This window comes from Excalfactoria chinensis, chromosome 3 (genome assembly GCF_039878825.1).
Source record: "Excalfactoria chinensis isolate bCotChi1 chromosome 3, bCotChi1.hap2, whole genome shotgun sequence".
NCBI classification, from domain to species: domain Eukaryota; kingdom Metazoa; phylum Chordata; class Aves; order Galliformes; family Phasianidae; genus Excalfactoria; species Excalfactoria chinensis.
Window position 1 is genome coordinate 4,575,557 of NC_092827.1, and position 21,854 is coordinate 4,597,410.

The 21,854-nt window shown below is 46.4% G+C and overlaps 1 protein-coding gene across 1 annotated transcript in view; it reads right to left on the reverse strand.

Annotated features, from left to right (window-relative positions):
- The window catches only part of FZD3 (frizzled class receptor 3), a 42,100-nt gene that overhangs the window by 4,953 nt on the left and 15,293 nt on the right, over nt 1-21,854 (reverse strand). Inside the window, exons 3-4 of the mRNA XM_072332401.1 lie at nt 15,679-15,875; nt 13,319-14,336 (exon numbers count right to left, since the gene is read on the reverse strand). Of these exons, the coding sequence (XP_072188502.1) occupies nt 13,319-14,336; nt 15,679-15,875 (1,215 nt within the window). The remainder of the gene's footprint in view (nt 1-13,318; nt 14,337-15,678; nt 15,876-21,854) is intronic.

Consider the following 21,854-nt stretch of genomic DNA (forward strand, 5'->3'; position numbering starts at 1 on the left):
GTACTTCTGGTCTTTTGTCTGCGCCCTGAATAACTGTGAAATATTTTCTAGTCTGCAAGTTATAAAGACTCGTTTCTTTGACAGAACTAACCGACATTGAACCAGGTGTTACATTCGCTGTTGGGAAAAATCCCAGTGAAAGGCTTCACGGGATGCTCAGCGCTGACCCTTTTTATTCCCTGCCATTCACGGAGGGCTTTGCCCTTGCTCTCCTTCCCTTGGGAACGCGAGGCATCACCAAGGTATGATGACCTGCTTACTGCCAACTCTGACCTCCCCGCATTTATTCAACGTGACCAGATGAATTTTTGTACACATTTGTGTGTATTTTTGCAAACGTTCATCCAAAAAAAGGAGTTGTTAGAAGAAAATCCAAAGAGGTCGTTTCCAGACAGGTCTGCCGTGCTGCTCCAGAACAAACAGGCATCGAGGCCCTCTCTGGAGTCAACAACACAACCCAAAACACGAGCTGCCAAGGGCCAGTCGTGAAGAGCTGAGGATTTAATTGAGAAGCATCACATAATTCTACTTCTCAGAGTTCATCTCTGCACCAAATGGGATCGAGGCTCCTCCCAGGTGAGTTCACTCCTCAGCACTGCTCAGTGTGTTTTAGATCAGTCTGCAGACCTCCCGGCCCTCGCATGCACGTAACCATGCAACACGAGTCTTCTGGGTGGCTTTGGAGCCATCCTGTGAGGTTTCACCCAAGAAAAAGAAATCAATATATTAATTAATATGTTTTATTCGGTGACCCAATAAAAACCCATCCAGCAAAATTAAGCTCTCAGAAAATTAACCTGATTACCTCATTTCATTATGTGCAAATGTGGCATGAAGTGGAATAAGTGGTGAAATTCATCATTTAATGTAGGCAATGCTTGGGTAAATTCTAGTGTTTCCAGCCGGTGCTGCCTGCTGGCCCAGCTCTCATGGCAGAGCTGCCTGCCTCAGGTGAGTGCGGTTCCCATTCTGGTGTTGAAAACAAAACGAAAGCTGGAGCGCTGAAGCTCAGCGTGTGATGAGGTGCTGTGAAAGGGTGTTTTAATGTCCCGGATTGAGTCGGATTGCCTTATGCTACAGCCAACAGAAACGAGGTGGTGCGTACAGCACGCATCCTTATCCCACCAAGGAGCAGACATCACTTCCATGAAGACGCTGCATTGAATCATTTGATATCAAAGCTTCGGGCTCCACGCATTTCTGCGGGGTGCTGCGAATCATGCCAAGCAAAAGTTGAAATCAATTCACCAAACACCTCTGTGTGAGAAGAGAACTCTGCTCTCTGGGCAAACAAGCTGTTAACCATCAGCATGTGCATTCCTCAACCATGAGCTTCATTGCACTAAGCCAGCAAGCTGAGCAGGAGCACATGGTGGGCTCCCTAATCATTAACACTGAAGTGATTGCACCTGCTTTTAGCAACATATATGTGGATAAGGAGACATTAATTGCAATTAACAAAGGAAAAACAAGACTCGAAATCACCGCTCTGGGAATATAAAGCTGTAACTCTCAGGTGCACAAACCCAAAGCCTCCCAGCTCATCTCCAAAAAGTATGGCACTGATGTAATTCCAAACCCCAAATGCTGCCATTTTCTTTCATTAAGACAAATGATTGCATGGTTTTTAATAGCAGTAAAACCACACAGCAGCTCCCTTGTGCTTACCCTTGGATTCTTGCTATTGAAATCCAGGGGACCTCCATGTTTGCTCTACGCCTTCAGAGTCACTCAGCTAGCAGGAGAACGGGCTGAGATGGAGCTGAAATACAGGCGGTGTGCTCTGCTCTGCTCCATTCTGCTCTGCGCTGCTCAGGCACGTCCCGCCAGCAGCACAGGTACCAATGCTTCGCCGAGCAAAGACCAGCAAACAAGTTCTGTCAGCTACAAAGATTGCATACGTGATAGCAAGGCTTCACAGCCCACCCCTGCTCCCATCTGCCGGGCTGGTGTTGCAGCTGGGCTGGTGCAGGGTGTGAAACACTTCCCTTGCTGAGCACAGAAAGACATCAGTGAGAACCCACAGTAGCAGGTGTTCAGCAAGGAGGTTAAAAACATCCATTTCAGCATTCCTCTGGGGAAAAACAACACCTCTTTGTAGGCACACTGTTCATTTAAGATGCTTATATAACTAATTTCTGGGTATCTTCCCCTTCTGCCCCTGAACGATCAATCACGGCTGCTTTTTAGCGACAGAGACCGGCGGCATCTTCCTGCTGCAACGTATGAAATCACAAATTAATGAGCTCGCTGCACACGTGGAGTGAAAGCACAAACCCAACACCTGTCCCCCTCCTTTGGGGCACGGTTCCACAATAAGGCCGATCATCTGATATTTCCCTACGGATGAAAAGCAATGAAATTCAAATTAACTCATCCTTTTGTTGAAAGCAGAGGAAGTGGGGAAAGACCAAAGGGAATCTGATCCGCCGGTCTCACTTTCATTACCATTTCCATCACTGTCACTGCTATGAAATTCAGAATATTATACACATGCTGCTCATCTCCCAGCAAAACAGTCACATTTCTCTCTGTAAAATCAAATTGTTTTTCCAGTTCATTAAAATCTTGCCTGTTTTACTCCACAAGCAAAGGAGGATCCATGCAACCTCCCTGGCTATGGGGCAGAACAAGCTGAAGAACCAAGCAACCCCAAGCACCCACACAGCTGGGAACGGCCAACCTAATGTAGCCCTGCTGTAAGAGCTGGTGAAGAAGGCAGCCCACCCTTCAGCAGCGAAAGGAGGCTGTTCTGGCTCTAACTGCCAGAAGCCGTATGGCAATGCTACGCTGAGCAGAACAAATACCAACATTCAGGTCCTGCATGGCAGAAGGGCTGAGAGCTGGCACACAAGAACATTGATGCCTCTTGTTTCTTGCTCTCAGTTGCACTTTCCTGCTTACTGCAGGGGCACGAAAGCTCCGTCCATTCACTTTGCCCACAGTAAAGCAATTGTTAGAACAATTATGAGAAAACATTAGCAAATATTCTCCAGAATGACTTAATAACTACCCAGTTGCTGTGTGCCCAGAGTGGAAACTCAAGCAGCGTGTTCAGTCTGCGTAACTTGGGCCAACCTGACCCAAGCTAAAAATAAATAACGCAGTGCAATAGAAGCATTGAGATTACCAGCTCGATAAGGCCACTCTGGAGGAAACGTTCCCAGAGATGTCAGCTGTTGGCTCCAGCACTGCACATCTGTCTCACAGCCCCAAATCCATTCAAAGCACTTCTTTCTTTCCCCCAATAATTCAACCTGCGTGCCCATGAAATCCATCCTTATGAGAACTGCCTCTACAGCACCTCTGAGATACAAAGCATTATAGTTTAGAAGCATCTCACTTGAGTTTCTTTGCCATGCTGAAATTATTCAGTCCATAGGAGGCTGTGGATGCCCCATCCCTGCAGGCATTCAAGGCCAGGCTGGATGTGGTTTGGGCAGCCTGCTCTGGTGGTTGGTGACCCCGCACACAGCAGGGGGTTGGAACCAGATGGTCATTGTGGTCCTTTTCAACCCAGGCCATTCTGTGATTCTGTGCAGTGGTTTTCAGTAGAAGACTTTTGTCTGCATCGGAGCCAGAAGAACAGCTTTGGGTAATGCAGCAGCAGAGCAGCCTGCCACAGGGCTGCAGGCTTCTCATCATCCATCTCCTTGAAAAGGGCTCCCACAGGACAAGCAGAAAGGCCCTGACTTGTGCAGCCTAACACCTCGCCTCCAATGCATCCGCCCTTCAGGCCCTGCGGTTACTCACAGCACCGGCCAGGAGCTGCTGTTAGCAGGCGTGCTGCTGGCTGCTCCTGCCTGCACCAGGTCCCGCAGCTGTCGCATGCCAGCCCTGGGACGTGCTGATCTGCAGCTTCAGAAAACAACTGCTGGGAGAACAGGCCAAGGGAAAGCTGGGTCTCAGCGAAGCAGTTGGGATCTCATGCAGTTGGTGGCTTTACCTTGAACCGAAAGGCAGCGTTCAATCGCAGCAACTGATTTATTTAAGCACTAGAAATGGTTTGTAATTAGAGACTGCAAGTGCCTGCGTTCTGATTTGTAGCAGAAGCTCCTGCTGCCACCCAGAAAAATACAGCTCCTTGACTTCAGCTATCAGCACTTCACTTGGCACTGAACAGCGAGTCCAGAGAACAAACAAAAAGTCAAATGAATCAGAAAATGTGATTCCTGTCAACCCGCTGCTGGCACCGCGTCTGGATTAAAATCTCTGCAGCATTAACGCCCGCTTTGGCGTTCCATTCTCCCTCTTGGGCATATTCAACCCTTGCTGCAGCAGCCATCAGTGGCACACAAGCCTGCTCCGTTCTGCAGCTCCAGCCCTCAGCCTTCAGTTTGCTGCGTAATTCTCCCATTTCCAATTGTGCTTCATGTGTGAGCACGTTACCACCCTGCCAGCACTGCCTCAGACGTTAGCAGCTATTTTCAGTGTTCCTTACACGTTTCTAAAACTAACTGCAACCCTTCCTACCCTTCAACAAGGCTGTGCACACCCAGACATCCTGCTTGGGTTTCCTTAGGAAAGCCCCATGCTTTGTCCACAAGGTTTGGCTACATGATGCCATGCTCAAACAAGAGCATGCAACACGGAGTTATTCATGTCACACCTCTCCCTAAAAACTGCTCTGAGTTCTCTCTCAAAGCAGCGGCTCCAGGATTAGGGATGAAAGTATTTTCATGTATTAAAGTTGAGAATCACAGAATGGCCTGGGATGAAAAGGACCACAATGACCATCCAGTTCCAACCCTCTGCTGTGTGCAGGGTCACCAACCAGCAGCCCAGGCTGAGCATGCACAATAAAGCATTTTTAGAAAGACAGGTCCCAGACTTCAGACAAGAGCAGTAACGCTGTGCGCTCAAAGCACTACCTCTGATTTGGGAAAGCTCTCTATATCTCTCTGGTATCTTCCTATTAAGTTCCTTTCTATTTGCAGGCTATTCTGAACTTCATCCCATGACACCACCAAGCAGCCTCTCAGAGCGCTCACAGTGGGAGCTGGACGTTGTTGCAGACATTGTGCCCTGTGGCACTACAGATATGGGGTCAGGAATTACAATTTCCTGCAAAGCCAACAGAGCTGCTGTCCGTGGTGCAACCATCAGAGCTGTCCAGTTCAATGCAAGAACTCTACTGAGACTGAAGTTTTAAAAGCGCCTTAAAAATAACGATACGAAGGAAACGCAAGTGAGAAAAGGAAGAAAGGCAGAAACGCCACTTGGCATCTCTGAGCTGATAGGAACAGCCCTGCAACTGTCAAGGAACACCAGGGAGCGCAAGGACAGCCACCCGACTGGAACTCACTGTGAGGCAGAACAATTAGGGTCACAAACACCGGGGTTCAGCATTTGCTGAGATTTCAGCAGAAATGTACATCCAAACCAAAGCAAAGACATTCAATCCACAGAGGCTGTGGATGCCCCATCCCTGCAGGCATTCAAGGCCAGGCTGGATGTGGATCTGGGCAGCCTGGTCTGGTAGTTGGCGACCCTGCACACAGCAGGGGGTTGGAACGAGATGGTCATCGTGGTCCTTTTCAACCCAGACCATTCTATGGTTCTATGATACTTGCCAGCTGGCCCACAGCCATTTTGGCATGGCTGTCCAACATCTCAAAGCAACTTGGAAACGCAGTGAAAAGAGTCAGAATCATCAGTGAATGCCCAGGAGCCAATCTGTGCGACCCACCATAGGGGTTGGACTCCGTGATCTCTTGAGATTCTGTGGTTGTGTGAAATCAGAGCTCCAATCTCCACATTTTTCCTGTCCTCTCTATAGCAGTGAAAACTCAATGGAAAAAAAGAGTGCTTCCTTGATAATCAGAACGAAAGGCTGTTCCAGATATGAAAGCTGCTTATTAAAACGAGAACGGAGTGAAACCGAGAGCTCAAAAATAGCAAGATCTGACCTCCTTTGACAAATCACCTCCAGCAAAATAGGGAACAAAAAGAAAACAGGAAGAAAAGGCGACCTTGAGCAGTCACACAGAGGTACATGGGCCACTCTGCCTGCCCAAAGATAATGGTTGAGAAATCAGCACTTCCCTTTGTCTCTAGCTCCGTCAATCCAATTAGGAAGAAAAAAAGACCAGACAGAAATGACTCACATGGATGAAATGATTGCTTTCACTCAATATGTTAATGCGCTGGAAATTATATGCATGTGAAGGTGAGATAAGAGAAGACAGTGCGTAGCCTGTAGGATTAATCAGTCCTAGATGTGCACGGAGACAGCACTGATATTGCTAAAGCTGAAGAGAACTCCAGGAAATCAGACAGAATATATTATTGTTCCTGAGCATTTAAGGCAGGAGGAATTACCCGAAGCACCATGAGGACACAGAGCAACACTGGGCTGAATGCTGCTTTTCAGAGCTGGCATTTGTTTGTTTTTGAAGAGAAGTGTAGCTCATCATTCCCATTTGCTCCGTCTCTTCTGAGTAAACAGCAATGAGGAAAAGATGTTTTTATCTCACCTTCTTTTTTCTGAGGGCAGAACAATTGGATTCAACGAGCAGCAGTTCCTTAGGGCAGATTGAAGCAAATCCATTACCTCTTCTAAGAGGAATTCTAAACAACTAATGAAAAAGAGGGAGGAGAAATGAAGATTTATAGACATCTCTAAATCTATTCTCTCCCATGCCACACACAAGCGGTTCTAAGACATCCCTTAACAAAGCCTCTTTTCTTTATCCAGCTTAGTGCAATCCCCGCATGCTTCTGCCCACTACAACACAGATGGTAAAACAGCTGAGATTCTGTATTTAAAATATCAGGGCAAAACCCCCCCAATCAGTGGAGGAAACAACAAAACCCATAAAGTGCACTGTACTGCTGCAAACTCTAATGGGGAAACTGCCCAGCTTAATCTGCACGCCCAAAGAAGCGGAGCCTACATCTCAACAATGACTTCTTGTCACTGTTTTTGCTAAGATGCCTGCAAGCTCCATCTTTTCTTCTCTCTGGTCTGCGTGTGCAATTGTCCTCAAGCACTTGTGCGTGAAAATAAAGCCTGTGTCAACAAGGGTTACCCTTCACCCACCGCGCAGCCATGGGAAAAGACATTCTGCTATGGGAGTGCTTCGGAGCTGCACGCAACTCGGCTTTACCACCACACCGCTTAAAGTCCCCAGCAGGCATTCAAATGCCCAGCAGTAATTCTGGGGGGGGGGAAGTCTGTGCTGTGTATGGAAAAACCAAACCCAAACACGGGCTGCAAAGCCTGGGCTGAAATGTTGAGCAGCACATCTGTGGGTCGCTCAGCAGCGAGGGAATGAAGGAGGATGGGTGCACACTCCCATCACTTGGCTCACAGCCCACCAGGGCTTTACCACCAGCGTCGCTTCTCAGCTGGCACCTGCTTGTAAGAGAGCTTCCCTGTGTTGAAAGGGTTCTGCAAGAAGCCAAGTGTGGCTTCCAGTTTCAGCGCTCCTGCAGTGTGTGCTCAGGGCACCAGGCAGAAAGCAAAGCAAGGACCAACCCGTGCCAAGTGGGAATTAAAAGCACTTCAAAATGGTACCCCCGCCCCCGTTACGTGGGCAGCTCTACAGAGGGATGCAAACCAAGCAGGTAAAACACCTTATAACTGCTGGCCAACCAGGAGCCTGAAATGAAGAGATATCGATCTCATCTCAGGAGTTCATTTGGACACATCTAAAACCACCTTGGAAATTCGCAGTAAAAAAACATAGATCGGATCAAAAAGTGTATCTGGGAAAAAGGGAAAGGAAACCCGACTAATTGCTGATCCTAAAGCTGCGATAACCGCTAATATCAAAATCCAGCTCTCCCAAGTTAACTGTTAATGCATTAGCAACAATCTATAATGCAGGATAATTTCAATATTAGCAGATACCTGTTAGCAAGCCTGTACTTGGCTTCCTTTGTGCCTGTACCAGATACACAGAACTGCCACTGACAGAGCAGAGGCTCCCTTAACAAAACATTCCTTCTTTTTAAGCTCTTGGTATCGTAGGTAACCACCGTTAATCCTCTCTTTTCTCCCTGACACCAGCAATAAGCAGAAGTGAGTGGGTGAGAATTCCCATCTTCAGTAAAAACCCATCTGACAGGGCTGCAGTGCAAGGCTGGGGCTTGGGACGAAACAGATCAAGCAGGGGGGGAAGAAGAAGTCAGGAGGGACTATTTGTGTTGCTGCTGGAAATGACAGCTGGCTTTACATCTTCTTAAAGCATCTCTCTTAATGGTTAATTACTTAAGAATATGGTGGTGGTTGTAATTTCTTAAAGCTAAGATCACAAGGAGAATAGAAGAGACTTCAGGAGACGGGCAAAGCACAGGAACTGCTCCAACAACTCGGTCTGAAGGACACCAGCAACAACAGCTGTGCCGTGCTCATCATTTGTGTGGACAAACGTGACCTCTTCAACCAAGCAGTGCATTAAGCCAGGGTACAACTCATCTGAACACAAACAAAGCAGCTCAAAAGTGCCCCTTTCTCTGCTTCAAGGCAGAACAGGAAGCAAGGAGGGACAGCTCAGACAGACACATCTGAAATGAGATAACTGAATGGTGCTCAGTAACTGCACTGCCCATCTTCACGTTGATTTCAATCTAGAATATGACTCAGATTTTACCTCCAAAACGGCACTGGCTTGTATGAGGTCAAGCCCAAAAGCTGAAGAAATGTACGGCAAAGCGACGCAGACAGCATGTAAGTGCTTCGTGCTGCTCTGAGGTCAAATCTGTTGGATATTCAGCACCCAGCACAAAACCGAGTTCCTAATGGAAAACTAAAAAGAAAAGGAGTTTCCAATACAAAACCAGACTGTGCAGTCCGTGCTGAACTTATCCTGCCAGCAATTCCTCCCCATCTACGGTGAATCAAATGCGCAACACACACCTCCTTCCATCCTCCTAAATAACAGCCGTAAGATGAGTAGGGAGCGCTGTGTTTACTCTCAGCGAGTTAAGCACCAAAGTGTTTCAACCCAATGAGATTTTTTGTGCACGTCGTTGGGCAAGTTGTGAATATCAGATCACAAACAAAGATCATTCACAGCACTTGGTTTCATTTCTCAAAGACTCACTGGGATAGCAAACACCTTTGAAATAGTTTTTTCCTCTTGCTTCTCTTTAACATCTAAATTAGATGTCTTTCCCACCAGCCCAGCCCAGCCCTGAGGCATTCGAGAAAGCTGTGGGGAGTCTGGATACGCTGAGATCTAACAGGAATGTACCTTAACTCAAGACCTTCCCTATTTTGCAGAATATCTGATTTTGTGGATCAGTCCAATTAACCTTTTCAGGCCTAAACCACATTGCACAGTTCAACTTTGGAGTAACAAAAGAGGTAAAAGCTTTTGACATCACGCTCTGCCATTCCAAGAGAGCAAAGCCATACTGACCATTTGAATGCTGGCTTTTCGTGAGAGGAACATACATAGCAACCAATCATAGAATCACACAATGGCTGGGTGGGAAGGGACCTCAAGCATCATGAAGCTCCAACCCCACACCACAGGCAGGGCCGCCAGCCTCCACATTGAATACCAGCCCAGGCTGCCCAGGGCCCCATCCAACCTGGCCTTGAACACCTCCAGGGATGGACGGGGCATCCACAGCCTCTCTGGGCAGCTGTTCCAGCACCTCACCATTCATAGTAAAGAGCTTCCCCCTGATATCCATCCTAAACCTTCCGTCCTTCAACTTAAAGCCATTTCCCCTTGTCCTGCTGTTATCTACCCTTTCAATGAGTTGAACCAACCTTGGAGACAGATTTTCCTCAGTATTTATTTCACTTTGTAGCCAAATTTACCACACTTTTAAGACATATGCCCATAGATCAGAGGAAATCACTGTGTCCCAGTTTGATTGCCTCAACAAGAACAAGAAGAGGAACCACAAGGGGCTGGGACAAGATGTCTGTAGGGTCCCTTCCTTCCATCCCCTATGGCTCTATGATAACTCTGCCTGTCTCCTTTGTTCTTTGTACATCAACATCCTGTAGATATGATTATTTTATGATTGGATTCCCCGATTTTTGCTTCAATGCTGCAGCCAACCTTGATGCAAAAATTGTGCTACGCTCTCATGAAGAAGATCATCTATCAGAGCTACATTCTCCGGGTCAGAACTGGAACGCACACAGCCCAGCTCAAATGCTACATGGTCATGATGGCAGTACGAGGCCCAGTGGCTGTGCAAACCAATTCTACTTTCCACCACATGACCTCTCCTTCCAGAAAAAAACATCCACCCATTTTTTGAGGCCAAGCAGACATTTCTTTTTTACAGCCATGAATAGAAACTGAGGTATCAGCATAAAGTTCAGCCGCTCCTTTGAATATCGGTGTGTTGGAAGTAGATTACAAAGACACCGTTTGCCCCTCAAGAACAAGAAGAACGTCCCAACCATGTTGAGAATGGAGGGGAACAGGTTAAGACATTGTAAGGCTGCTGTGAGGAGGTATCTCAGAGGAGCGATCCTCACTGGAAACCGTTTACATCCCTGTGATGACTGTGAATGGTCCTTCTAGCATGAAATACTTATTTCTGGTAATAGCGTATTCAGTCTGTCATCATTCATATTGAAAGAAGGACGATCTGATATAGAAGCTTTAATATTTTAAGTTAAATTAAGATATTTCTCCAGGCTGATACTAAACTCCCTGAGTGGTTCACTCCACAAAACCTGCCTAAGTGCACAACGAGGCTCAACAAGGCCACGTGAAAGGTGTTCCACCTGGGTCAAGGAAATCCCTGATATGATACAGACTGAGAGAAGAACCTGAGAGCAGCCCAGCAGAGAAGGATTTAGGGGTCATGGTGAACAAGTTGCTGGGCATGAGCCAGACAACAGGATCCCAGGCTGCATCAGCAGGGGGGTGGCAGCAGGGCAAGGAGGTGACTGTCCCCCTCCACTCAGCCCTCGTGAGGCCCCACCTGCAGTACTGTACCCAGGTACAGGAAGGATGTCAGCTGATGGAGCAGGGCCAGAGGAGAGCTGTGAAGATGATCAGAGGGCTGAAGTGCTTCTGCTATGAAGAAAGGCTGAATAATGGCACAGATCGAATTCTGTCAGGCCAGAGAGCAGGTAGAATAGCTAAACATTTTGCAAGGTAAGCAACACGTGCCTCCTAGATCCCACAGAGAACAGTGATTAAGTAGCCAGCTTGACCCAAGAAGCACACAAGTAGTCAGAAAAAAAAACATCAACGGGCTCTCTTTGCTTTCTCTACTTTGGCATCTTTCAGAAACTATTTTGCCCATTTTTCACTCGAACCCCATTTGCTGAGGCTCTCTCTGGCTTGGCAGCAGCCAGGAGCATCTGCAGCACGATTATCTCCTGCACAAGGCAGCCACCCAGCAGAGCCGTGCTGGTATCAGCTGCATATTCCAACCCCCCATTAGTGGTTTTCCAGAATGATTTACCACGGCATCATCCTGTGATGACAAAGCTGAAGCAACGGCTGAACGGACCGATGAATTTTTAACCTCAGGTTTGCCGGTGTTGGACAAAGCACGACTACACACACAGCAAACTCCAGCTACAAACCCAGATAAGTTAAGCACAAAAGCCCCTATACTTACTGTGGAATCAACTCAGTTCAGGGTAAACTTTTCTTCAAACGTGAAAGAACTAAAATTCAAATATTTGAAACAAGAGGTAAATAACATTAAGGCTGAAAGAAATACCGCCTTATTTGTGAGTGACGCTCTCTAGAAAGCTTTAAGTTTCCCCTAATTGAATAACTTATTTCTCTTGCACGAACTAAGTATAAAATGATTTCTCCCCACTGCTTTGTTCATCTGCTTCAGTTGTGTGTCCGGATAGCTTAAATGGAGAAGCATGTTCAGCTTCAGAAAAAAAAGTGGGATGGGTTAGAAGAAAAGCCTTTCTAACACTCCCCAGGGTCTATGGGTCCTTCAACCCAATTTGACATGAATGAAGGCATTATTGTTCTTTTGACTCCTGCTGAGCCATTATGTTAATGGTTTTCTAGAGACTTGAGCAACGTTTTACTCCATGTTTTCACCATTCTGCAAGCCAGGATTCTGGTCCTGAGACATCAGAAGATTCAGCGTTTAAAACAGTTTTTGTCCTGTGTTACGAGAAAGCAATACACGTTTTAGACAGACACGTGGAAGGGCATTTGAAAACAACTAAGTGAAAAACACGTCTCTCTCTCTTTGTATGCATTAATCAATTTAGCATATTAAAAACTGCAGCAATGAAGAGTCAATCAAGCAAATGCAACTGAACACACCCACTGACAGATATTTCCTGCCATAAAAATGCTCACACATTGGATGGGAGGGCAGAGTCACACCCTAATAAAACGTAACAGAGAAAACAAGAAAACGGGTTAAAAGGTAATAAAAGGATTATTATCGAGCTACATAAACTAAGCCAAACCTCTAAGTGATATTTTACTGCATTAAAATGTGAGCTTTGATGATCCAGCTGGTGCTTCAACTGCTTTAGAGCCAAAATACAGCCTTCTTTAAAATATTTACACCACCATGTAATAGACGGCTGCTGTACAGCCCCTTTGAATTACAGCTGCTTTCAAGTAAGTTGCAGAAGAAAAATCACTCCAAATCCTATTCACCACTTTGGCTCAAAAAAGAGCAAAGTAGGATTTGAGTAATTAACACAATGCTTACTCTGCAACTATAATAGCGTAATAATGAAGTAAATGGTGGACAGCTTGATATCTAATGCTCTTAACTGCCTTCTGTCCCTGTGATAGCTCAATTAAACAGCGAGCAGGTACACGCAATGTTCTGTACAGACAGAACCGAAGAGCTGCAAGCTCTGTTTTTTCTCAGGAGACGTTTCAAGTCAGATTTTACATCGTTGTTTCTGATGTGAGCATGGATTGCTCTAAAACAAGCACAGAACGTGTAAGCTGATCGAGGCAACAAAACTGTTAGGGAAGACCAACACAATCTAGAAAAAGCAGTAAGGAGGCTGATACAGCTCAGCCTCAATGCCAAAACTCCCACCACATCTCCAGAGACCGAAAATAAACTCACTAAGATCTGTTTGTCAAGTTGGTTTAAGACAGCATCGTTACAGCCTGTGCAGGTTCTACATAGCCAAGAAACTCCAAAGCCATTATCTATAACAAAGAAGAACAAGCAGCTGATGCAAAGCTCCAGTTGTCCAATAATACTTAGTCTTCCAGAAGGCCTAAGTCTTTATCCCAGTAACTTGAATAGGGCAAGAACTTCCCTTGGAGGAATAACACCACTTTCAATTAAGGATGACAGTAAAGTGTTAACATAGCCCCACAACATGCAGTTTCTGCGCTGCTGAACACACTTCAACACTCAATATTGATTTCCTCACCTGGTAGGGACATGGGATGTGATATTCCCTGCAGCGTTCTTGAATCCACGTCGTCTCCCACACACCTCGATAAGCCTGCTCATAGAAATAGCAGCCAATTACAACCAACAGTGGCACGAGGTACAGAACACTGAACACGCCAATCCGGATCATGAACTTCACTAGCTTGTCCTGGTTCTCTTTTTCTAATGGGATTTCAATGCGAACCCGATTGAGAGAGATAATGCCAGCTAGCAGAAGGGAAACTCCAACAACAACATACAGGCAGAGGGGTGCAAGTACAAAGTATCTTAATGCATCCACATCATAGAGGCCAACAAAACATACGCCGCTAATATTGTCACCTTCAATTTTATTCATTGCTAAGAGGACGATGGTGAGAGTTCCTGGAATGCCCCAGGCACTGGCGTGGAAGAGCAACGCTTTCTTCTCGATTGCTTCGCTGCCCCATTTTGGCACAGCTGCCAAGAACCACGTGATGGTAAGGATGACCCACCAAACACTGCCAGCCATGGTAAAGAAATAGAGCACCATGAAAAGCATGGTACAGGCTTTGTTGTGCGAGCCCTGTGTCACTGTAGAAGCCTTGTACTGGGCAGGACTAGATGCGTTACACGCTACTCGGTCTTCAAGCAGAAAGCCAATGAAGAAGATTAATGACACCATCATGTAACAGACGGCGTAAAATATTATCGGTCTTTCGGGATAGCGGAATCTTGTGACATCGATCAGGAAAGTTAAAAAAGTAAACAAGGTAGCAGAAAGGCAGACGATGGAGATCACTCCGATGAAGTAGCGAGCAAAGGAGAGCTCTTCACGCCGGAAGTACATATTTGGGCAAGGAGGGGAACAGTCCCGTACCCTCAGGAAAGAGTAACCCAGATCAGGGTCTATTTTCAACTCTCGAGGACACCAAAAACCATAATCTCTCTGTACTGCCATGGGGGCCTCTTCTGTGGGCTCCCCACCCAAACTGAGGTCAACAAGACGAGGATACGGCTCATCACAATCCGGGAATCTAGAAAGTAAGAAAGAATGATTTACAAGACATACAGGTGTAATGTGCAAAGACTACTAGCCTCATTTATACGTCTGACTTTAGACACAGCGACTGAAAGAGAACAGAGACAATCCACATAAGAGGCAATCCACAAAATACCTCACCATACATAAACAAGCTTTAGAACTTATTGTCCCAGACTAGAGCAGATGTCGGAACTATAAAATCTGTGTGAAAATTGAGGAATAAATGGACAAGGGGAATACTGAGGCCTTAAGCAAAAAAGTGAAGACACACAGTCCATCTCAGGAGATCTCTACATTTAGCTCTACTGTAAACTGAGCCTATGTGCCCAAAGAAGAATGACTTCGTAGAACATTTAAAACCCTTTCCCTAAACAACACTACTAGCTGCTATCGGACAGGATACCGTGCCATTTAGACCAAACATCCAGCTAGCATTAATACTAACATTAGCACATTGAAATTAGAATGACAATATTTCTACAATCAGGGCAAGGTGTGCTGAGATGCAATCTGACCTTTTGGGTAATTCTGGCTGTTTGGTTCCTCCCTCTGTTAGACATCATTGCCTCAGCAAGCACAGTGTCACCTAAACATGCTTGCTTCTCTGCCACAGCGCATGTTTTGTTGTATTGACACTAACAAAGCATGAGTAAAGCTTCCCAAGTTTGGAAATTTCACTACTGATGTTGGTCTTTGGAGGACCTGCGGGGCCCAGGCATCTCTTTGGAGCACAGACAGAGCAATCTTTGATCCTGATGATCAGGACCTACAAACATCCTCTGACTTACTCTTTGCTAAAATAAAAGCTTCTCATTCTTTTCTATTCTTTCCTATTCAGCTATAAGGGAGACTATTTCTTCTGATTGCGCTCCTGCAGCTATTGGCTGTTAAAGTCACGTATTCAAAACGAAACAAAAAAAAGCACAGAGATTGTTTTCCATTTCAGATACATCGTTATATATAAGTTAGAACATCATGGAATACTGTGCTATAACATCATTTCTGTAATGTAAAGCTGAAAACATCTTCCCATACAACATGAGGCAATCATAGAATCACAGAATGGCTGGGTTGGAAGGGACCTCAAGCATCATGAAGCTCCAACCCCCCCACCAAAAACCTCCACTTTTAATACCAGCCCAGGCTGCCCAGGGCCACATCCAACCTGGCCTTGAACACCTCCAGGGATGGACGGGGCATCCACAGCCTCTCTGGGCAGCTGTTCCAGCACCTCCCCACTCTCTTGGTAAAGAACAATATCTGTTTCAAATCATAAACATCCCAGAAGGTACTAAAATTTCACTCCAGGAGTGTGAAAGAACAGGTTCGCTCACCTGGTGCACTCCATATCCTCAGGCCAAGAGACTCCAAACATCTCCATGAGTTTGGAGCATTCGCTGTACGCTCTTTGACAGAGCCTGCGACACGGCAGAGTGACACGGCCGTACTCCATGCACACGGGAGCGTAGAGGGCACAAAGAAACGGTCGGAAATCTCTGGAACATTCCAAATTCACCATCGGATGAAACGGCTGCAAAAGAAAAGGGAGAATTCAGGAGATTCAGACAGCAGTTTTATAGACCACGTCATCAGGAAGCTGTAAGTTGATTCATGAGGTGTTAGGACTTTCACAACCACAACCATCACCTTCTTCCCCTGAACAATGAAGAACTCACGGCCAACTGATGAGATCCCAATCTGAGAAATACTGGATAATGCAAAACTCCTTCACAGTACAGAAATAAAACAGGGTGACTTTTTAAAACAGGATTTACTGATTAGATCAGCTGAAAATCATCTATTTCGTCAATTACTTCCAGGAGGGCTAGGCTCTTCGTTTCGATTGTCTCTCCAAAATGCAAACATGGGACAACTTCCATTACTTTCTTTCCTCATCATCTTGTCTTCTATTAAAATCTCACTTCTATCAGCAGGGTGGATCTGCAGGCAGAAAACAACCCCAACATGTGTGCTCCCTCAGTCGCATACACTCACAGGCTTCAAGAATACAGCTGTGAGCACAGTGAAGCTACAGCAAGCATGCCTGTCTTTACCTAACCAGAAAGCATCAGGAAATGAAAGCTTGAACAAAGCTAATCAGAAAAATAAGTGCTATCTTGTGCTACTTGTTGTCTGCTAACAGGTTCAAGTAGCACTGATGATGGTGATAGCTCCTTGGAAGCACTGAGGGAAAATCTATCACAATTAGCCAACATGCAGCTGTAATTAAGCATTTTGAAAGGTAAAACATGAGGAAAGAAACAGAGCAGGGATACATAGAAGAATGAAAATCGGTGCATGTTGATAAACATTTAAAAAGATCACAGAACCATAGAATGGTCTGGGTCGAAAAGGACCACAATGATCATCTGGTTTCAACCCCCTGCTGTGTGCAGGGTCACCAACCAGCAGCCCAGGCTGCCCAGAGCCACATCCAGCCTGGCCTTGAATGCCTGCAGGGATGGGGCATCCACAGCCTCCTTGGGCAACCTGTTCCAGTGCGTCACCACCCTCTGGGTGAAAAACTTCCTCCTAAGATCCAACCTGAACCTCCCCTGTCTCCATTTAAAACCATTCCCCCTGTCCTATCATTATCAGACTATCTTAAGGTGGGGACATCCACGTGCACCCGGACAGTCTGACACAAGATCCATCCTCTGATGGGCACAGCAGACAGCATGCAGGCTCCGTGCAGAAACTTGCTCCCATCAGGCAGCTGGAAGTTGGGTAGAAGACACTAGAACATCTGAAATAACACTGATATAATTGAATCTCCACTGGCAAAGTTCCTCATGCCCTAGAGGGTACTTTAGCTGTGCTTAAGGTTCTTTATCGCTGCAAAGAACAAGTCTGGTTTTGAGTATGGTCTTGGCAAACTCCTCAAAAGACAGTACAGACAAACTAAGGCCAAACAAGATGAATGAAATCTACTTAAATAGGCATAATTTAATTGGACTGCTCCACTGCAGCTGGCTGTTGGTTTCTCAGCAGCTCCATACCGTCCTGCCTTTTGTGTGAATGGTGATAGCACAAGGGAAAATAGTTGTAAACTAAAGGAGCAGAGATTTAGGTTAGATGTTGGGAAAAAAGTATTCAAGATGAGGGTAGTGAGGCCTTGGCAGTGCTGCCCAGAGACACTGTGAGTGCCCCATCCATGGCAGTGCCCAAGGCTGGGCCAGGCTGGAACAGGTTGCCCAAGGAGGCTGTGGATGCCCCATCCCTGCAGGCATTCAAGGCCAGGCTGGATGTGGCTCTGGGCAGCCTGGGCTGCTGGTTGGTGACCCTGCACACAGCAGGGGGTTGGAACTAGACTCTCTTTGTGGTCCTTTTCAACCCAGGCCATTCTGTGGTTCCATGATTCCCTGGAATACAGAGGAAGAGAAACTTTCTTGCTTTTGATCGGCAACAGCAGCATTTGTGCCTGTAGGCTGCTCATTCTGTAAGCAGCCTAACTCGAAAATGATCTTACTCCTCCTTTGCAGCTCCTAGGATGAAAAGTCATTTCCAGACTAAAGATTTTGCTTTTCACTGTTACAAATAAAGCCATGAAGATTAAGAGACTTTTTTATCATCTTGCCCAGGGAAGCAGTGCAAGTCGTAACATCCAGCCCTACCCCACTTCGGTGCCTGACAAAAGGCTCTCTGTTCCAATGAGCTGAGCTTTTGAAGAATGCATGTGGAACAACTCAACACCACACAGAGGCAAAAGGAAGAGAAGAGGAGACGCAACAGCCAAACAAATCTCAGTAGTTCAGGCCAAGCCCGGGGAAATCCAAGCAAGAGAAGAAATTAATGTTTAAGACTCCCAGCCTGGCTTCTTTCAGATTGAGTCAGCGCTTGCATCCCTCCTGTGCAATGCCATGCAGGTGTTGTGTATCAAATAACATGCCACGTTCACATATCACTGCCTTCCTCAGAGCAGCCCAACTTGCACTACAACCTTATCTAGCTCTTCTTTCCCTCCTTCCCACAATTCTCTTGGCAAAGTTGCTTTAAGAAACACCCCAACTCCATCGGAGCGGCCCCAGCTCCCACCTGCTGAAAGGACAAAGCCTGCCAATGCTCTAATGGCCATCTCCCACCTTTCTTTGTTTTTAAGGAGGAGATGAAGGGCAAAGGAGAGCCACAAAGACGGGTGTCAGTTTTTCCTCCAATATATATATATATTTAGCAAATTCTCACTCGTGCTTACAACGCAAGAGCATCAATGGCAGCTATAACTACATCACTGAGCTGTGGCACAGTTTCAGGTTTCTCACATTACTGAGGGATAATAACCCATTCTACCCTCCATTCTACACAGCAGTAGCCATTCAGCTGCCTTGCTGGGAAGTTGGAAACACTGGCGATCTCCCACCATTCTTTTTGGCTAGATGTTCCTTTCCCTCAGTGTAAAAACCAAACAGGAAGCATTCTCATAAACTCACAGAAGGAAGAAGGGAGGTTTTCTCCCCCCAGGCTTGTGGGAGAGGAGCGATGCTCTGACTATCAATTACTGCTGCATCCTCTGGTGTAGCGAGTGCCTCAGGGCGCATCCTGTCTCAGGCCTGCCACACGGCTGCTCCTTCTGGCCAGTGCTGCCGCTTGTTTGAATTCAGCTTGCTGTTTAGTAGGAAAAGCCTTAAACTGAATCTCAAAGCACCCAGGCAGCATTGCTTTCCAGGCCACGTCCCCAGGAGAATCACAGATGCTGCAGTTGGATTTCTGTCTTCAGATAACTGCTAGTTAGAGAGCAGACGCGTTATTGCCTCCTGCTTTCAGTAACTACACTTCTCATCCGGAGTAGCTGGCACGGCTCTGACAGCACAGCAGCTCCTGTGAATGCTCTCCCGAGACTGTTTCAGGCAGAATTGGTTTTCTTGAGATAGCGGCAATTTGTTCTCTGATGGTTCTGACCTGCACGCTCCTCAATCTCGCTGGGTTTCCCGGAGCATTTACCCTGCAGTCATGCTGGTACACAAATGTAACCTGACATTAGCAGTGAGCTGTTCGGAGTTGATGCCCTGAGCTGAACAATGGCCGCAGTGCTTAAACTGCTGATGCATGTTCTGTGTGAGCCGTGACAAAGCACACAATCCAACATCCCACGTGACAGGGCAGCAATCGTGCAACCCACCCTAAGCTTTCTGGTCCGCACACAGAGTGCTGGGGATCATTTCTCAACCACAAGGAGAAGCGAAGTAGGATGAAAGTAGTTAAAAGACATTAAATGACATCTATCTCTGCCTGTATGACTAAAAGGCAAAGCCATCTGCTCTTGTTCTTTAAAGAGGTCTCCGCCTCGTTTTAAATTCCAAAGTTCCTTTGGAAGACACTGAAAAGATGGCATCCATCTGTCAAACCGCACGTCTCCTCAACGCGATCTTTACATTTGAAGAACTGACGGATGCAGATGGGTGGCCCTGCTAACAAATTCCATTCGCGAGAAGTGTTAGTTTTTATAAGACAGCTGAGACTGCTTGGACTTCCTCCTTCCTCTCCATATGCCTGCTGTGATGGGCTTGGGAGAATTCCAAGGTATTACAGAGAAATAAACACACAGCCCTTTGGCCGGTATTTTAGACACCGTTAAGTTAAGACGCCGTAAAGCACGCTTTGCCCAGACAAGCAAGAGACTCCACAGCAGGAGTCGTAAGTCTTGACAGAACCATCGTTTTAATTTAAATAACACATTTCTATATCCTGTGGTCAGAAAGACAACCTTTCAAGTATGAACCGAGCACGGTGGATGCTTTGACGACTACCAAAACACGCTCCAAGTGCTGCTGTCCCTGTGGGAAGGAGAGAGATACCCGTTAAGAGCAGTGGAACGTTAGCGATAACAACCTTTCCTCTCCCTCAGCTCCGCCACTGCAGTCTGATCTGCACGTCAGGGACTGGAGGACTATTTCTGCCAACTGGAGGGAGGTCTGTCTTCCTTGAGGAGAACACGAGTGAAGAGTATAAAAACTCGCCGTTGGCACAGCGCTCAAAAACTTATCTTGCTTGAGTGAAGGAGGAAACGCATTTGGTATGAAGATTTGTTAGAAGGCTTGACACTATCTTGAGAGCACAGAATGGAGTCGGCAGCCAGATCAAGTTCTACAGAGCTTAAAAAAAGGGGAATTTCTAAAAATAAGAAGCATGAGAAAAGATACGGTTCAGACGCAGCCAAGCTTCAAACCCCCAACAGCGTAGTTTTGCCTTTTTGATTTTCCTTCCATCAGACAGAATGACAGCGTCTGCCACATAATAAACAACATAATGCCACCCTGCAGGAGAAAAGCAGACAAGTTGGATCTCTAAAATATTACGTAAGGGATATTGAATACTTCTACTTCAGTTCCGCAAAGCCTTGCTGGCTACTCCTTGTCCAACAGCAAGTCTCTTACCCATCTAACACAGCAGAATACCTCAGAGCTCCACATTACAAGGCAGTGCAAAGCACTGGGATGAGAAAGGAGGGAAACGTATGTTTTCTCCATCCTGACAGATTAACAAGTGTGTCACCTCCCTTAAAACGCGCTGTGGAGCTGTCACTGTCAGTCTCCTGTACGACTGTGAATTAAGGACTAATTTAAGTTGTCATCTCAGACACTTCAGACTGCGGGCTCACAGCAAGCCCACGTTAATGGGCCCCTGCCCTTTCTAGCTTACTTCACATCAGTCTGGATTTAAGCCTGACTTAAACCATCCACAGAACTCACCCCAAAGCCGTACGTACTGGCTTTGGAGCAGCAGCAGTGTAAACAGCCAGGACAAGATCCTGAATGATGTGCCCTTTAAGTGTCGGAATCTAAATATTCTTCCTGTCGGCTCTGCACACAATTTTATAAGGTCAGTCAATTCATTTTGTCTAAGGTGAGGTTCTTGCAGGCGTAGCATCTCAGTAAGCTTACAGTGAGTTCCAGCAAACACCCCTGCCAGAGTTCGGAGCCAGCCACATGCAGGATAGATTACAAGCACACGTTTAAGCCAAACTCTTGAGTTTTAGAGCATTAGCTCCACAAGACAGAAGACAAAGACTACTTGCTAGGACAGAGAATGCACAATGGCACTGCTAAAGGCCAGGAGCACAACCTACTGCAGACAGAAGGCCTTAGGGGAAACACACAAATGAATTCAGGAAGCCATTTGCTGCTTCCCTGGAAGCCAGGCTGCTGGGAAAGTTCTCTCACAAGCCAAACACCTGGTTTCACATAGAAGAATTTAATAGCAGATTCACTGTGAATAACATTAAGGACTGAGCTGTGAACTCAGTGCTCTGTGAAAGCAGGAACTGCCATTCAAAATCTCTCACACCTCACTTAGTGATGTTATGATCAGCATCTGGGAAATGGTTTTAAACTGAGACAGGGGAGGTTCAGGTTGGATGTTAGGAGGAAGATTTTCCCCCAGAGGGTGGTGACACACTGGAACAGGTTGCCCAAGGAGGCTGTGGATGCCCCATCCCTGCAGGCATTCAAGGCCAGGCTGGATGTGGCTCTGGGCAGCCTGGGCTGCTGGTTGGTGACCCTGCACGTAGCAGGGG